General features: G+C 42.1%; 1 protein-coding gene across 1 annotated transcript in view; it reads right to left on the bottom strand.

Annotated features, from left to right (window-relative positions):
• Positions 1-17,501, bottom strand: part of paxip1 (PAX interacting (with transcription-activation domain) protein 1) — a 38,059-nt gene that overhangs the window by 6,190 nt on the left and 14,368 nt on the right. The window contains exons 11-20 of the mRNA XM_088311791.1: positions 17,131-17,226; positions 16,773-16,910; positions 12,578-12,699; positions 7,917-8,101; positions 7,796-7,839; positions 6,849-6,916; positions 6,662-6,764; positions 5,574-5,742; positions 5,310-5,410; positions 4,415-4,549 (exon numbers count right to left, since the gene is read on the bottom strand). Coding sequence (XP_088167917.1) covers positions 4,415-4,549; positions 5,310-5,410; positions 5,574-5,742; positions 6,662-6,764; positions 6,849-6,916; positions 7,796-7,839; positions 7,917-8,101; positions 12,578-12,699; positions 16,773-16,910; positions 17,131-17,226 — 1,161 coding nt within the window. The remainder of the gene's footprint in view (positions 1-4,414; positions 4,550-5,309; positions 5,411-5,573; positions 5,743-6,661; positions 6,765-6,848; positions 6,917-7,795; positions 7,840-7,916; positions 8,102-12,577; positions 12,700-16,772; positions 16,911-17,130; positions 17,227-17,501) is intronic.

The following is a 17,501-nucleotide window of genomic DNA, read 5'->3' as shown; positions in this document are numbered from 1 at the left end:
ATTAAATATTATTTGAATTAATCGGCAATCAACATATTTCCCTTCCAAAAATCGACATTGGCCTAAAAAAAATCCACATAAGTCAGGTGCTAAAAAAAAAAAAAAAAAAACACCTTTGTAATTGGATAATGTTCCAACTCTTGTATTGTCGGCCCAATTCCTGTATCGAATGTTGTGTCTCACGGATGCAACAGAAGGTGAACCACCAACCATACATTCTGCTTAACCCCGTGAGCCGTCACCTTACCGCGGTGGAGGGGTTTGCGTGTCCCAATGATCCTAGGAGCTAAGTTGTCGGAGGCTTTTGCTCCTGGTAGGGTCACCCATGGCAAACAGGTCCAAGGTGAAGGTCCAGACAAAGCACGGCTCACCACACCCCCTTATGAAGCACAACATTTTTGGACCACGTTTTCCCTTGCCCGGATGCGGGTCACCGGGGCCCCCCTCTGGAGCCAGGCCTGGAGGTGGGGCTCGTCGGCGAGCGCCTGGCCTGCACCCATCGGGCTCGGCCGGGCACAGCCCAAAAAGGCAACAGGGGTCCCCCTTCCTAGGGGTTCACCACTTGTGGGAGGGGCCAAAGGGGTTGTGTGCCATGTGAGTCGGGCAGCGGCAAAAGGCAGGGACCTTGGCGCTCTGATCCCCGGCTACAGAAACTAGCTCTTGGGACATGGAATGTCACCTCTCTGGCGGGGAAGGAGCCTGAGCTGGTGTGCGAGGCAGAGAAATTCCGACTAGATATAGTCGGGCTCACCTACACACACAGCTTGGGCTCTGGTACCAGTCCTCTTGAGAGGGGTTGGACACTCTTCCACTCTGGAGTTGCCCAAGGTGAGAGACGCCGAGCAGGTGTGGGCATACTTATTGTCCCCCGGCTTGGCGCCTGTGCATTGGGGTTCACCCCGGTGGACAAGAGAGTAGCCTCCCTCCGCCTCAAGGTAGGGGGACGGGTACTGACTGTTGTTTGTGCTTATGCACCAAACAGCAGTTCAGAGTACCCATCCTTTTTGGAGTCTTTGGAGGGTGTGCTGGAGAGCGTTCCCCCTGGAGACTCCCTCGTTCTGCTGGGGGACTTCAATGCTCACGTGGGTAATGACAGTGAGACCTGGAAGGGCGTGATTGGGAGGAATGGCACCCCCCAATCTGAACCCGAGCGGTGTTGTGTTACTAGACTTCTGTGCTCGTCATGGATTGTCGATAACGAACACCATTTTCAAACATAAGGGTGTCCATATGTGCACTTGGCACCAGGACACCCTAGGCCAGCGGTCGGGAACCTTTTTGACCTGGAGAGCCATAAAACCAAATTATTTCTAGATATATATTTTTTGAGAGCCATATAGTATTTTAAACATATAATAATAATAATAATAATAATAATAAAAATAATAAAAGGTTTACTTTTAATGCGACTTCTGGTGCTGCATGTTTTTTTTTATGTCCTTAATTTGTGTTTCCTCGACTTGATTCGCCATCATGATGCTCCGATCGTGAACCGTTCTTGCTGACAGTGGCATGTCTCTTATTTTTTTGATTATCTTGGCTTTATTTGGAAAGTCATCAAAAAGTTCATTGGCCACATCAAGCATAAATGTTTTGGCATATTCGCCATCTGTGAACGGCTTTCCACTCTTCACTATTGCCAAAGCACCCGCAAAGCTAGCGGAATTACCGTCACCTTGCGTGGTCCAGACACGCAGTTGCTGCTGGCTCGTCTGCACTTTCCGTTGCAGCTCTTCGCATGCCTTTTTCCTGCTGTCCCCCGGTGGATATTTCAATGCAAAAAAAGCATGACGCGTATCGAAGTGCCGCTTTATATATGAGCGTTTCATTGATGCAATTTTGTCATTGCATATTCGACATACTGCGGATACTGCTCTCTCCACAAATGCAAATTCCTCTGTCCACGCAGCCTGGAATGTACGGTAATCATCGTCTTTTTTTCTTTTCGCCATCTTTTCTGTTACAAGGGTTGAGCGGGTTGAAGGGTTGAAATTTTATCTCTGATAAAATTAATTTCCGTACATTGACAATGACCCGTGACGTACTTGCGATCGATTGGTTCCCGACCTGATCCTCGGGTCACCGGCGGATTGCAAGTGCTGCAACCCACCCCTGACTTTTAAAATGTATCTTTAAAACTAATTTTAAATTAGTTAATATTATTAAGATTATCACTAGTGTTTTAAAACCAGTTCGAAAATATATATATATTTTTAATTTAATTTAATTTTTTTTTGGCCCCCTCAACTCCAAACTGTCTGGGAGCCATATGACGTCTCCGGAAGAGCCATATATGGCTCGAGAGCCATAGGTTCCCGACCGCTGCCCTAGGCTGCAGTTCGGTGATCGACCGTGTAGTCGTGCCATCAGATTTGCGGCCACATGTTTTGGACACTCGGGTGAAGAGAGGGGCGGAGCTGTCAACTGATCACCACCTGGTGGTGAGTTGGCTCCGATTGTGCGGGAAGATGCCGATCCGACCCGGCAGACCCAAACGTATTGTGAGGGTCTGCTGGGAACGCTTGGCAGAACCCCCTGTCAAAAAGAGTTTCGACTCCCACTTCCGGCAGAACTTTGCCCATGTACCGGGGGAGGTGGGGGACATTGAGTCTGAGTGGACCATGTTTCGTGCCTCCATTGTTGAGGCAGCTGATCGAAGCTGTGGACGTAAGGTGGTCGGTACCTGTCGTGGCGGCAACCCCCGAACTCGCTGGTGGACACCGGCGGTAAGGGATGCTGTCAGGCTGAAGAAAGAGTCCTATCGGGCCTTTCTGGCCTGTGGGACTCCGGAGGCAGCTGACAGGTACCGACTGGCCAAGCGGAATACGGCTTCGGTGGATGCCGAAGCAAAAATTCGGGCGTGGGAGGAGTTCGGTGAGGCTATGGAAAACGACTTCCAGACGGCTTCGAAGAAATTCTGGTCCACCATCCGACGTCTCAGGAGAGGGAAGCAATGCACCATTAACACTGTTAATAGTGGAGATGGGGTGCTGCTGACCTTGACTCAGGACGTTGTGAGAATACTTACTCAATTCTACCGACACGCCTTCCATTGAGGGAGCAGAGCCTGAAGACTCCGTGGTAACTCACCTATCTCAGGGACTGAAGTAACCGAGGTGGTTAATAAGCTCCTCGGTGGCAAGGCCCCGGGGGTGGATGAGATCCACCCGGATTTCCGAAAGGCTCTGGATGTGTTGGGGCTGTCATGGTTGACACGCCTCGACAACATTGCGTGGACATCGGGGACAGTGCCTATGGATTGGCAGACCGGGGTCGTGGTCCCCCTTTTTAAGAAGGGGGACCGGAGGGTGTGTTCCAATTATAGAGGAATCACACCCCTCAGCCTCCCTGGAAAGGTCTACTCAGGGGTACTGGAGAGGCGGGTCCGTCGGGAGGTTGAATCTCAGATCCAGGAGGAGCAGTGCGGTTTTCGTCCTGGCCGTGGAACAGTGGGCCAGCTCTACACTCTCTACAGCAGGGGTGTCAAACTCATTTTTGGGGACGGGCTACATCGTAGTTGTGGTTTCCCTCAGAGGGCCGGTATGACTGTGAACCTATATAAATTGATTGGAAAGCCAGGTGATGAGGGGATCCGGTTTGGTGACCTCAGTATTTCATCTCTGCTTTTTGCAGATGATGTGGTACTCTTGGCTTCCTCAAGCCGTGATCTCCAACTCTCACTGGAGCGGTTCGCAGCCGAGTGTGAAGCGGTTGGGGTGAGGATCAGACCATGGTTCTCAGTCGGAAAAGGGTGGAGTGCCCTCTCCAGGTCGGGGAGATCCTGCCCCAAGTGGAGGAGTTTGAGTATCTTGGGGTCTTGTTTACGAGTGAGGGGAGGATGGAGCGAGAGATCGACAGGCGGATCGGTGTAGCGTCCGCTGTGATCCGGACGCTGTATCGGTCTGTCGTGGTGAAGAGGGAGCTGAGCCAAAAGGCGAAGCACTCGATTTACCAGTCGATCTACGTTCCTACCCTCACCTATGGTCATAAGCTGTAGGTCGTGACAGAAAAAATAAGATCTCTGATACAAGCGGCCGAAATGAGTTTCCTCCGCAGGGTGTCTGGGCTCTCCCTTAGAGATAGGGTGAGAAGCTCGGCCATCCGGGAGGAATTCAGTGTCGAGCCGCTGCTCCTCCACGTTGAGAGGAGCCAGATGAGATGGCTCGGGCATCTGATTAGGACACGCTGGAGAGACTATGTCTCCCGGCTGGCCTGGGACTGCCTGGGCATCCCTCCGGCAGAGCTGAAAGATGTGGCTGGGGAGCGGAAAGTCTGGGCTTCCCTGCTGAAGCTGCTGCCTCCGCGACCCGGATAATGGATGGATGGATATCTTTTGGTTGCTGAGTCTTATATAGTGGCTTCACTGCTTTAAGTCGATATTATAAGAGGTTGCGGAAAGAAGTGTCATATTCACCTTGTTCTGTTTATGTTCCATGATCTTCCTATATGAGGGCTGTTTCGTTAGCAGCTTCCCTCCAGCACTTTCCACGATCGACTTCATGGTGCTGAGGCTGGGGCACATTCCCGGCGTTAGATAAAAGTACTTTCCCTACATCCGATGAAGAGGAGAAACAGAGACAGCAAAGCACATAATAAAGAAGAGGTGTTGAGCTAAATGGGTTTTTTAATGTTTTAATCAATAATTGTGAAGACATACCACACACAATTGCATTTTGAGATTTTACTGATTTGAATGAGTATTTGAGTTAATGACAGTTGTTTCTTGAGATGTTTTTTCTTAAGTGATATTTTGTACATTTTTAATGCTAAGCTGTTTCCCAAATCAAACATGATTAATATCTTTTCTGAAAACATTATTTAATCCATTTGTGGATGAAGGGGATTTTTCTCCTATTGCTTTGTCTTCCATGAAAACTAACACAAATGAAAAATAACACACATCTTAGTTTCTAAACACAGCCACTCATACTCATACATAAAATGAGACGACAAAAAATTCAGTCTGGAAATTGACTACACAGGGGTCCTTGATTTACGTTTCCTTGACATACATTGGTGAGTTAAGTCAGAAAGCCCAGTAGTCTATTCTTACCAACACTACTACAGTAGTAAATTCACAATTATAATAAATAGTTATAAGGAAAACGCTTCTATGCCATTGATACAAAACAATTAAATGAAAAAGAAGTAAATCAGTTAACTCAAGTGTTATTTTTTTGGGTTGACATGTTCTTAAGACCGCAAGCCATTCGTAACCTCAAAATTTCATATCGGGTCCTTCACAAGCCAAGGACTTTATTTGTAATTTTATTGTATTGCACCTTTATCAAGACTATCGTCCATATTACCTTGAAGAGTGGCACACAGTGGGCTTTCTTTAGAGATTCTTCCAGACTGAAACCAAACAAGACCTCAGCTTCAGCATCCCTCAGAATGTAGCTCTGTTCATCTGGAACACAGATACAAGTACAGTACTGAATAGAGACATTAATGTTAACTACAAAAGTAGAAAAAAACACTGCTAAGTGAGCTATAAAAAGCACACCATATCATGTCAGTGAACTTTGATATGATAACAATTGAGGACGATGCTTGTGTCCACACAAACATACCAACAAACTTCTGGTTCCTCCAGCTCTCTTCAAGCCACTCTGGTGTGACGATGTGTTTCACCACAGACATTGCAGCGAGAAATTTGACAGTGCGCTTCACTTTACTTGCCACAAGGTGAGTCACCTTCAGACTGTCATCCGCTACTTCTCCACCTAAAGCATGCAGCCTCTGAGGGAAGAAGGATAAGTTAAATGTTTCCATGCAGTCCCAGAACAATAGTTTTGTGGTTTTAATGCGATCGTAATGACAATTTAGAATAATTACAATTACAAAAGCTGCATTCCAGAAAATTAAGACGACATGAAGCTTGAAGTTTATATTAGGTAAGAGGACATTTCTGCTTACCCACAAGTTTTAAAATAAATAAATAAATAATATTGATAGACCGATTATCGGGCGGGCCGATTATAAGGCCAATAGTTGGCATTTTGCCGATAATCGGCATCAGCCTTTTCTATAACTTTCTATGTCGATATATTAAAAGATGCTTTATTTTGGCTTGCTGCTGCACACTTCTCTGTCTTTCTGCTCAGCTTGTCGCCCTGCCTGCAGAAGCACATTGGCCAGCACATTGTTTCCTTGTGCAGTGGGTAGCAGCCAATCAGCAGTAAGCTGCCTGTTTGCTTTTTCACCTCGAGTCACACGCACTACAATAGACTTTGCCGAAATTTTAATAAATACTATACAACTAATAGAAAACTATTTGCTGTAGTAAACTTAAGAAGTTTTTTTGCATTGAACTATAAAGACATGCAGCTGAGCCAGGAGCTCCGTGCAGTTTTTGTTAGACTTTTACATTTTTTATTTTCCAAGATCTAAAAAAGCTTTAACATATTGCAAATCACTAAAGTTGTTTAATAACATGTGCTTAAATGCATTTAAACTAATTAAAGTTTTGTTGTTTTTATTTTTAAAAATGTTGACACCATTATACCCCCCCTTTTTTTTTTCAACCAATGAATATCAACTTAAAATATCGGTTATCGGCCACCATGACTACTAACAATTGGCATCGATATCGGCGCCGAAAAAAGCATATTGGTCTACCACTAATAAATAAATAAATGGGCTCTTGTCCTTATTATACCTTTGTGTATTGCTGAACCTGCGTGGGCTCGAACCCTGTGAAGATAACTCTTGGAGTGGACTCCGGTGGAAGCTTCTTAATGGGGGACTGGATCTCCTCCAGTCTGTGCAAGTAACACACAAGATCAGCATTGGCTCAATGAAAAGAAGTCAGTGTGAAAGGCAGTCGTGAGATCTACAGGACTGACTTGGCCTTCTTGTTCGCTGGCTGGTTAGTGGAGTCAGCCAGCTTCTGTTTCTGGATGAGCTGCAGGTTCTAAACAAAGAAGAGCATAAGGAAATCAAGGACGTCAAGCCAAGTAAAAAAAACTGTACTTCATGAGCAATGTTCCCTCTAATTTTCCATGCGTCTGAGCATTCCGACAAAATGCCTGAGCATCCTTTGGACCACACTGCACAAAATCAGACATGCACAAAGTGGCCAAACTAACCACCTGTTAGATCAGAAAACATTCAAACCGTCTACATACGGAACTAGAACAAACATTCCGTAGAGATTTGTTATAAAATCAGCCCTACTAAAAAAAAAATAAAAAAAACTAACATAATTTTAAGCCTAATTTATTAAGACTGAATAGAATCTGTTTCAATATGGTCCCATTTCATCCACTCATAAATATTTGACATTATCCCATCTAATGAAACACAAAATAATTCCAAGTCACCTGACCTCTGACACACGCAAAACTGCCTCATTTGAGAGGCTCGTTAATTACGCCCAGCTGTGTGTCGTCCGCAGCGGCACGTCAGTGGTGATTGTGAGTCTGTGTGTGCTTCAAGCTATAGTAAAACAATCGAGTGTGTGCCGTAAGTCGCTCCTCAATTTGAGAGGGAAGTGGGAATCCTGTGTTGTCCTGTTTGTAGATTTAACTGCGGTGGAAATGAAGGAATGCATGTAGAAATGTAATGTGTAATGTGTGCGGGTGTGTGTGTGTGTGTGTGTGTGGTGCGCGCCAGCATCGTCACCATGTGCGCTGAGAGAGTGAGAGCAGTGCGCAATTGCTTACGCATGCAGTTTAGAGGCAACATTGCTCATGAGTCTTTAATCAGACTGCAATGTTAACAATTCACAGATTTACACTCTTCCAAGTACTAGTAGAAATAAAGTAAGAGTGAGGGCCTGCAACAAACTCACCACCAAAGCTTCTTGAGATACTTTGATTGGTGTTCTCCAAGGAGCTACATAAAATTGGAAATCAAAACATGTTCAATTATGTGCAAATGACAGCATACGGATTCCTCAAAGCACTACATACCAAGCAGGTTCTGGACCAGCTGTAGGTTTGGCACCAGAGGCTCAGGATGCGTATAAATTGAATATCTGCTGTGCTGAATTTGTCTTAATGCTTCAAAGTTCCCCAGGAGAATATCACACATCCACTGAGCATTTACACATGGAATCTTCCACTCTTTGGCCTTCTCATACTTGAGCCCAGTAGGTCTAGAGAGAATCCCATAATACAGAAAAATTAAAAACACTGAGGTGGTAGTGTATTAGCAAGTAAAAAAACGTAAAAAAAACAAAAACAATGACAGCCCAGGCACCAAAGGAGGGGATTCGCATCGAATGACTTGGAGCCAAGCGGACTCGAGTTGCTGATTTTTTTACTTGCTCGACCAAACCTGAAAGCCTCAACTTGATTTCAACTTGACATTCATGACACTTGACATTAATTTGAAGTCCAAGACTTGTCTTTGTGCACAATTTTAAATATTTTTCATTCTTTTTTTTTAACTGTATACCTTTTGTTTTTGAAAAAAAAAAAAAAAAAAAAAAAGTCTCATTGAAACAAACCACACCAATCTTGGTGTGATTATTGACTCAGACCTGAAATTTAATAACCACTTAAAAGCCATTTCTAAATCTGCCTTTTACAACCTGAAATTTATCAATCGAATTATGGGCTTTCTGTCTCAACCAGACAGAAAAATATTTTTGATGCTTTTATTTTTTTGTAGGCTAGACTCTGTAATAGTCTCTTTATGGGCCTTAATGAAAAAAGAGCAAAAAAAAAAAATCAATCAGGCAGATGCAGCTGATTCAAAATCCCTACGTACTTACGAACACCAGGAAACTGGACCACATTACACCTGTTCTCAAATTAGGGCTGGGCGATAAACCGAAAATTTACCGTTACCGAAATATATTACAATGGCCGACATCATTTTTTCCATGTCAGTAAATTCGGTGTCTAAAAAAAAAAAAAAAAAAAAAAAAAAAAAAAAGAACAAGAAGTCTTTTCTGTCTGCGGCGATGTTAATGCCCCTTTAAGACGGCTACAGCGCGTGTCGTCACGTGACTCCACCCTTCTGAACAAGAATGTAAACAAGACGCGTTCGTAGCTGGCGATTCAAATTCAGAAGCGGCTGACACGGCTGAAGACGAAGTAACGTTAGTTGAAATTGTTCCTGCCGCGCTTGTCCCGAAAAGAAATTCGACATCTGTCGTTTGGAAATGTTTTGGCTTCCATAAAGACGATGTTGAGGCAAAAGAACATGAACTACAAAGTGCATCGTAAGCACCAAAACAGCGCGTCCAACCTTTTCTTTTTCACCACCCACAACACAACCATGCTGTTGACTTGGAGCTTGTGCTAAAAGTTCAAAGTGAGGAGCAAGTTTGGACAAGTAACAACAGCCCATAACGGAGGCGACACCATACGAGAGAACGTCTCAGAGGTGGACGCGATAGCCGAGCACATAGCTCTAAAGATATTGCTCCTCTAGTTACAGTGGAGCGCACAGGATTGAAACGCCTCATGAAAGTAGCCGACAAGAGGTACAAAAATATTTGTTGCAAACCGTACTTCCCGATATTGACAACATCGGGACGGGAGCGAAGATATGTGAAGCATTTTGCATCCCCTTTCGACTTGTGGTCCAGTCATAACATGCATCCCTGTTTGAGCCTGAATCTGCAGCACATAGACGACAAGTGGCGACCGCGCACCAGCGTACTCGAGACGGCATTTTCCTGATGAAGCACACTTGTTTACTTGGCACTGGCATTCCATTGACATTTTTTTCCATTCTATTTAGCATTTTGTTTACAGGTGACTAGCTCCTTTGCACATGGAATTATTTATATTGTTTACAAGATACCTTTACACAAATCTAGGCCTTTGCAAATGGCATTACAGCATCTCGGCACAATCTATTTGCAGAAAGAGATTTTGTGAGAGGTACCCTTTTTCTCCTGTTCTTTGTGACATTGTTCAAATCATCCAAAGCAAGCTGTTTGGAATGTTTATACAAATGGTTTTTGTACTTTTATTTTTCACTGAAAGTAATGTGTACCAGTTGATCAATAAAAAACAGTTAATATGCATTTCCTGCATTTATTTTGATTTTGGTCCTCAGGGGAAATTTATCGTGCATTTATCGTTATCGAGGTAAAATCGCCCAATTTACCGCGATATTGATTTTAGGTCATATCGCCCAGCCCTATCTCAAATCACTACTCAAATCACTATTTTAAAATCTTAGTGCTGGTCTCTAATTTTCTAAATGGTATTGAACCAAAATACGTGCAAGACGTACGAGTACACTACGAACCATCTGGACCCCTCAGGTCATCTGTGACAGGTCTCTTGTGCGTTCCCAGAACCAAACCAAAATAAAGTAAAGCAGCATTGAGTTACTATGCTCCTGACACAACTCTCGAAATACAGGTCTGCTCAAACTGTCACTTCAATTAAATAAGGCTGAAAACATTGTTTATTGCAGCATTATCATGAATCAATGGTTTATTTTCTCGGTTAAATCTCCACTCGATGCAATGTTTTAATTTATCTCTACTGATATTTGGTCTTAATGATTTTAATCAAATTATTTGAGACAATTTCATTGTGATTTATGTCTGTAATGGTTTCATTGTTTTATGTAAAGCACTTTGAATTGTCTTGTACATGAAATGTGCTATTCAAATAAACTTGCCTTGCAACCCAGCCACCATTAGGCTACGTGGTGAGACAAGGTCTGACAGAGGCTGCCTTGTTAAGCAACTGTAGCACCAAAGACGGGCACATTTGGATTCAAAATGATGAAAAAATTGGGACTGAATACAACAAAACAAATAATTGCAACTCAAAGTTAAGAGACATAGACTCTTCTGCCTTGACAATGTGTGGAACTGAGAACACTGTGTAGACAGCGAGCTAAACAATCTTCTATATAAACATGAAGTTGGATTAGGTTTCTTTGTGTTTTTTACTGGAAAATTGTTTAGCACGCTGTCTACACCATGTTCTAAGGTCCACACAAGGTCAGGACAGAAGAACTACAATATTGACTGCAATCAGTCAGGTGCAGCTAAGCTCATTGTGCGAACTGCGAAGCTAAGAGTAACTTCACAGTTTAGCTCAACAATACGGTCACATATTTACCACACTTCATGTCACTTTTGCATTTAACTGAGATGACAAAGCGATAGATTAGACTAGGGCTGCACGATAAATCGAAATCAAATCGACATCGAGGTTTGACGTTGCGCGATTATCTAAACGCAAGGTTTTGTATTTTTTACTGCTCTCCCCCAACCTTTGTCGTTTGAGTGACAGATGAATTAGCCAACCAGAATTGCCGATGCTCGGGTCTTAATGGCGCTGGCCAATCAGTGTTGTTAGCTAACACGTGTTAGTCTGCGCTCGGGAGCCTACAGTCAGCGCAGTCCAACAATAACACACTACGCGTGCACCTCTGTTTTTTTCTGTGATTTCCGTGTACCGAAGTGGATGTAATGGAAGTAACTTCTGCCACCGTAGATGAGGAGAGGGAGATGCTCGTGCTATAGACGGGCGGGACGTCTATTATTTGGACGTACGGCAGATTCGACAAAAATGAACCGCATAAAAAAAAATAAGCATCAGATCCAGAGGCAACACGACCAACGTATTTCAACGTTTAAAACAGCACCACCGATTTGAGTATGAAGCATGTCAAACAGATACGAAATAAACAGATGAAGGGGAGGCAATAATTAGCGGTCATTCGCGTTCTAAGCTAAGATTGCTAACAGTAGCATTCACGTTATGAAAAAAATTTGGCATCGGAAAACTCTCTCAAGTATTTGTGCGTACCGGCGACAAGCTCCCTCTCAGAGCATCTTTTCAGCACTAATGGCAACATTGTAACTTGTGATCGTGCATGTCTATACAAGCAATGGTAAATATGCTGCTTTTTCTAGCCCCCAAAAAACGAGTACAATATAATCGCCAGAAGAGAGCGCCTCGTACTTTTTATCAAATGATGTCATTAGTGATTTGTATTACATTATTGAGCAAATTCTTTGTCTGAAACTAAACTGACTCACAATCGCAGTTTTGCGAGCATTGTGACAAGCTTGTGTGTGACACGTGGGTCTGTGCGCGCATGCGTGAGGAAGAGTGCGGTGGCGTAGATGAGTGGATATGCTGCAGTGGAGAGCGAGGAAATGAGAGACAAGAATAAAGAAAAAGTTGAAGAGTGTACAAAATAAAGCAAGTTGAAGCAGAAAAGAATAATAGTGTATTGTGAGATATGTTCACTGTCCGCGATTGTTTATGTCCGACTCGCTTGCCGTACTGAGTGCCAGCGAGTCACGGAAGTGCACAATAAAGACAGACAGCGCTACAGCCTTGACTGACATACTGTTTAGCTCTTGTCATTAATACTCCTTAATACATATTTTACAAACAGTAGCATTTTAACGTGTAAAATACAAAAAACGCGAATCGAATCGTAATCGCAATATTGGTCTGTATAATCGCAACAAGGCTTTTTTTTCAAAATCGTGCAGCCATAGATTAGACATTACAGAGACTAATCTTGAAACTATACCATTACTTTAATAAGCATTAGGAAAACATATGCACCCTAATTAATGAAAGGGATTGTTCATATTATGTCCCCAGACACAAAACTTTGGGTTCCTCCTTACTCTTTGCAAACAAGGACAGTGTTGCTCCGGCACAGGTACCCGGTGTATCTGGCACCAGCCAAGTAAGCCATCAACTTCAAGTCATCTCTGTCAGCATCCACAAAACCAGTCACAGATATAATCTAAAGGAGAAAAGGTTGATTAGAAAAAGAAGCAGGCCATATCATCAAGATATTTGAAATACAAGCAGGTTATATCCTCAAGACATAGAAGGCCAACCTGCTTTTCTTTCATGTTTACATTTATGTGCCTGCTAGGGCTGAATGATTTTAGGAGAAAATTCAATTGCGATTTTTCTGGCAGATGTTGCGGTTTTAATTTACTTTGTAATATACAGTGACATTTACAAACAAAAATGCCATGATACCATTAAAAATAATAAAAGCTATTATAAAAATGCAAGGACAGGAGAGACATTTTGTGAGGGAGGCAATCCTTTTTCAAGTTGTTAAAAATGGTTCGAGTAAGGCAAGACTTGCACTACTTGCCATCAAATATAATTTTATATTATTGTAATTCAGTATAAGAAAATGCATTTTTTAAAAACCCAGAAATGTTTTCAATTCCATACTTATGTACATTTTCTTTGAATATAAATGCAAACTTATGTCAATGAAAAACAGTCCTTTAGCAAAGCTAAATTCATTTTACTCATTTATTCCCAGAAACTTTCACTAGAGGAACCCCTCAATTCCAGCGTTTTTCTGGATGTTGACTGATTTTGCGAGGCAAACAGAATATTGTGTTCTAATGCTATAAAAAAAAAAAAAAAAAAAAAAAGACGTATAAATACGTCTTCGGGAGGTGGGGACTACGTTTTTGAAAACGTAGATGTATGTCTTATGGATTGATGAGTTAAACGTAGAATTTTTAGACCAATTATTGTGTAGATCTCGTAATTTAGTACTCTGTAGAGCAAAATGGAGCAAATAACATTGATGAGATTATAAATATTTAATACATGTTTGACATCGAGCTCTTCGTCACGGCTGACGTCAGCTGTTTCAGTGTTGCGGTCTTAGAGACGCCTGCTGAATTGCTAATGTAGCCATGGTCTTATTTTATGTGTAGATGCGTATTGATTTCAATACAACATTCCTATTCATTGCTGTTGGCTCTCCGTCCTAACGCCATTCGAGACAAATTACGGTGCAGGCCCTAGCATTCAAGTAGCCACAATTAATTCTGGGATTACAGGCGACAGCTTGACTTTTTTCCTGACTAGTTCAGCGCCAGTTAGTGTAACCTGCTGACTGTAGTATGCCGCTGATTCGTGAGCGAGGGGGATCAGAGCCCTTTAAAAAAAAATTAAATAAACGGAGCTTTGACAACCTCAAAATCACATTGTCTGAGCTCACAGAGACACAGTCCGCTGCAGTGCTCACTGCACTTCTGAGTGGGATCATGGGATTATTGTGCAGGTCATTCTGTGCATGCGTGAAATGCGTCACATATTTTGACTCTATTCATTAAAAAAAAAAAAAAAGAAAACAACTCATTCGCGCATTTACACGCCAATTTTGACAGCCCAATAAAAAAATAAGTAAACTTTTGGCCACAACATGCAGTAATTGGAAAATTACTTGTTTGTGGTAATTGTTAATTTTTCTACAATACACACAGGCTGGCATCAGGCCGGATGGATGGAAAAAGAATTGCAGTATAGTAGGACTTTGACTGTCCTGTTGACTGTTAAGAGATGATTCAGGCAGACAAGATGCTCCAACATGTTGTGCATGAGACAAACACTTTTATACAGTTCAAACTCAAATTATATATATATTTTTTCCAAATGTAAAAATTGTATAATAGCAGAGGTGGTCATTCCGTCAGACTGACTGACCCATCAGTCAGTGACGCCCGTTTTGCAGACGTTCAATGATAGGTGGGGAAACCTGGCGGACGACTACCCACTGATCAAAGTGGGTCATGTACCAATGGACCTCTCAGTCCATCTCAAACGTACGCCCGATTTGCAGAAGACTCGAGAAATGCTTTTGGGCTAAAAAATAAAAGCTTCCAATAAGCATGACAAAGGGAGTGGTGTTTGTTTGTATGAGAGGATGACGCTTCGTCCTCGTAAAAGCAAGCAGCCACACGGTGCACGCGTAGCTTTGCTGGAGTTTCCCCGCAGCGAAGTCGACAAATAGAAGCCCGGATATGGACCCCGATTTGGCAGAAGAATATCTGACGTGACTAAAAGCAGCAGAGAATCGTCACCAGAGCCACCAGAACAAGCAGGTCAATACTAAATAGCTTGCTAGTTCCCATTCAAAGCTTTGTTTTGTTATGCTCATCAGTCCGTTTATGCACATCAGTATGTCCTAATATACGATGACGTTGCCAGTAATACTAATAATACATGTACGGATCATGTCACGGGTCGTGTGGACAAAATATGTCGCGCACATGCCCAACGCGACACATTTGCACAATCGGTGGACTTGCGTATTGTCACTCGGGGTTGTATGCATGCAAAAATATATTTGGTTCGGTCAGAACTTTGCTAAAACCGCTGCTGGTCATTTTATTTTCTTCAGTAAGTTGAAGAGATAAATGTAACTACGCCGCATGCTTGTATGTATTCTTGTACGTGTGTGCGTGTGGGGGGGCAGAGAGGAGAGAAGGGGAGAGAGAGAGAGAGAGAGAGAGAGAGAGAGATGTAGAAATAAAAGCAACAGTAAAAGTAAATGTGTGGTAATTGTACACACACGCACGCACACACAAACACAAAAACACATGCACACCCTGTCACGCACGCACTTTCGTACATTTCAGCAGTTCAATATTTTTTTCCTGTGCTAATTAACTGCTATTCTGTTATCAAAAACACTTTTTGTTATATTGTTTTTGTTATTTTATAGAACGAAAGTATTATTTAGATGTTTGAGCTGTCACAAAAGTAGCGGTGTAAAAGTCAAGGTTGTGCTTGAAATGTTTGTTTTCACAAAAAGCTCTTTTTCTCCGTTTTTTTGTCTGGAATGGGAATCTTGACCAAATTTAGCTATTTTCTAACACTATCAGCAAATAAACGGAAAAAGATAGAAATATACTTTTTTTTATGAAAGACGAGAGTCTAATCTTTCTTTTGGTATGTGCTATGTTTTGATAGCATTAGAACACAAAATTCTGTGGGCCTTAGAAAATCAGTCAAAACCCAGAAAAACGCTGGGATTGAGGGGAGTTGCTCCAGTGAAAATAGCTGTGATTTAATGAGTTAAATGTTTTAACTATTTACAAATGTCTGTTTGATCGCCGGCCTGGTTACGTCCATTGACTAAATATGGAAACGCTTTGTGATGCTCCTGTACAGTAGGTAGCGGTATGCACCAAAGAGCTGTCATCTGTTGAAAAAAAAGAACAACAACAAGAACAAGAGGGCAGTAGTTGGAGTGCGCTACTTGGGTTGGATTTTATTTACCCTTGGTCATAATGCGCAGCTGGATTCTGATTAGGGTCAGCCATTTTAAACTTTAAATTAAAATTTTGGGGAGTTTTTGGAATTAAATAGCAGCAAGTGTGTGTGAAACGGGCCAACGTATTTTTAACCGACTACTATAATAATAATAATAATAATAATAATAACCGAAGGACTGACCAATCAATGATTACAGTTGAGTTTGGCTTGAAAAAAATTACAAAATATTGTAAAACGCCCACCTCTGATAAATAGTTATGATTGGGGTAAACCAATACCCCCCAGTCCCCACACACAGGCAACAAAACAAACGCACACAGACAAGCACGGAGGTGTATGGACTGTAGTTGTAAATAAATTGTTCTTTTGTTGTTGTTAAAGCAATGTTTAAATGTTTGACATGTCACAAAAGCAAAAAACATTAACATCAAAGTCAAGCTTGAAATGAATCTTTTCACAAAAAGCTATTTTTTTGAGTCATAAGATGAAAAAGGTTAAACTTGTAAATGTTCTACTCCTTGTTATGAAAGAATGTAGAAAGATTTGTTTTAATGAAAGAAGAATTTAATCTTTTTTTTGGCAGGTTCTGTGTTCATATAGCTGTTGAACACAATATTCCATAGGCCTTGAAAGATTGGTGAGTACTTTTAAATGCAGTCAACAAACCTGTCAAAACACGAATCTCTGCAGTATTTGGGTTTTTAAAAGCCATGTAAATGCAAGCAATAACCCAAATATCACCATACACAGAATAATATTTATAGCAGGAGGACATACATGTTGAGAGCAAGGCTTGGCTCCAGGAGGGAAGGCAAATGGCAGATGAAGTGTCCGATGAGGAGGCACCATCCTCTTCCGTTTGAGCACTGTGTTGAGCCAGTGGGCTGTCACACAGCGTTTTCCCTCTCTGAGGGCCTAAGAGGAGGGACAAAAATCAACACAATTCCAAGGGTGTCAAAAAAGAGAATAGCTTGGCATGCTGCTTGGTAAGCATGTTTTATCTTTAACATATCACGTCTTGTTTCTATACGTTAGCATAAAACATTTGCTGACAGGCACTCGATGCTTTGAGAAGACAGTGTTTAATGATGTAGTACTCTATACACAAAGCGGACACAGCAACGCACATCCTTACCTGGACATACATGTTGCTGACCTGACTCTCACAAAGCAGGTGAGTACAGCGACTGGTCAAGGCAGGGTCAACAGCACCTCCATAGACCTGGATCACCTGGAATTGGAGGGAGGGGGGGAAATGGTAGTTTTACGACTATTGTGCTCTCTCTAAATTGCAGCAACAGATCATAGTAGCAACTTCTTGGATACCGTTATCTCTCAAGTATAAAACTTGTTTTTTTTTTTTTGCTGAATATGTCCTTAAAAATTCATAGCCCATACTAAATGGATAAGGAAAATGGAAAAAAAGATCAGAATGTATAGATGTGTAAACTGGTAGCTAAGCATTATGAAAAAGTTTAATTCCAAAATGATATATGTTTAATGTTA

The sequence above is a fragment of the Idiotropiscis lumnitzeri genome, chromosome 12 (assembly GCF_059441095.1).
Source record: "Idiotropiscis lumnitzeri isolate Australia: NSW breed Sydney's pygmy pipehorse chromosome 12, RoL_Ilum_1.0, whole genome shotgun sequence".
Classification (NCBI taxonomy): domain Eukaryota; kingdom Metazoa; phylum Chordata; class Actinopteri; order Syngnathiformes; family Syngnathidae; genus Idiotropiscis; species Idiotropiscis lumnitzeri.
The sequence above is the reverse complement of the archived record's forward strand: the minus strand, read 5'-3'. Positions and strand labels throughout refer to the sequence as shown.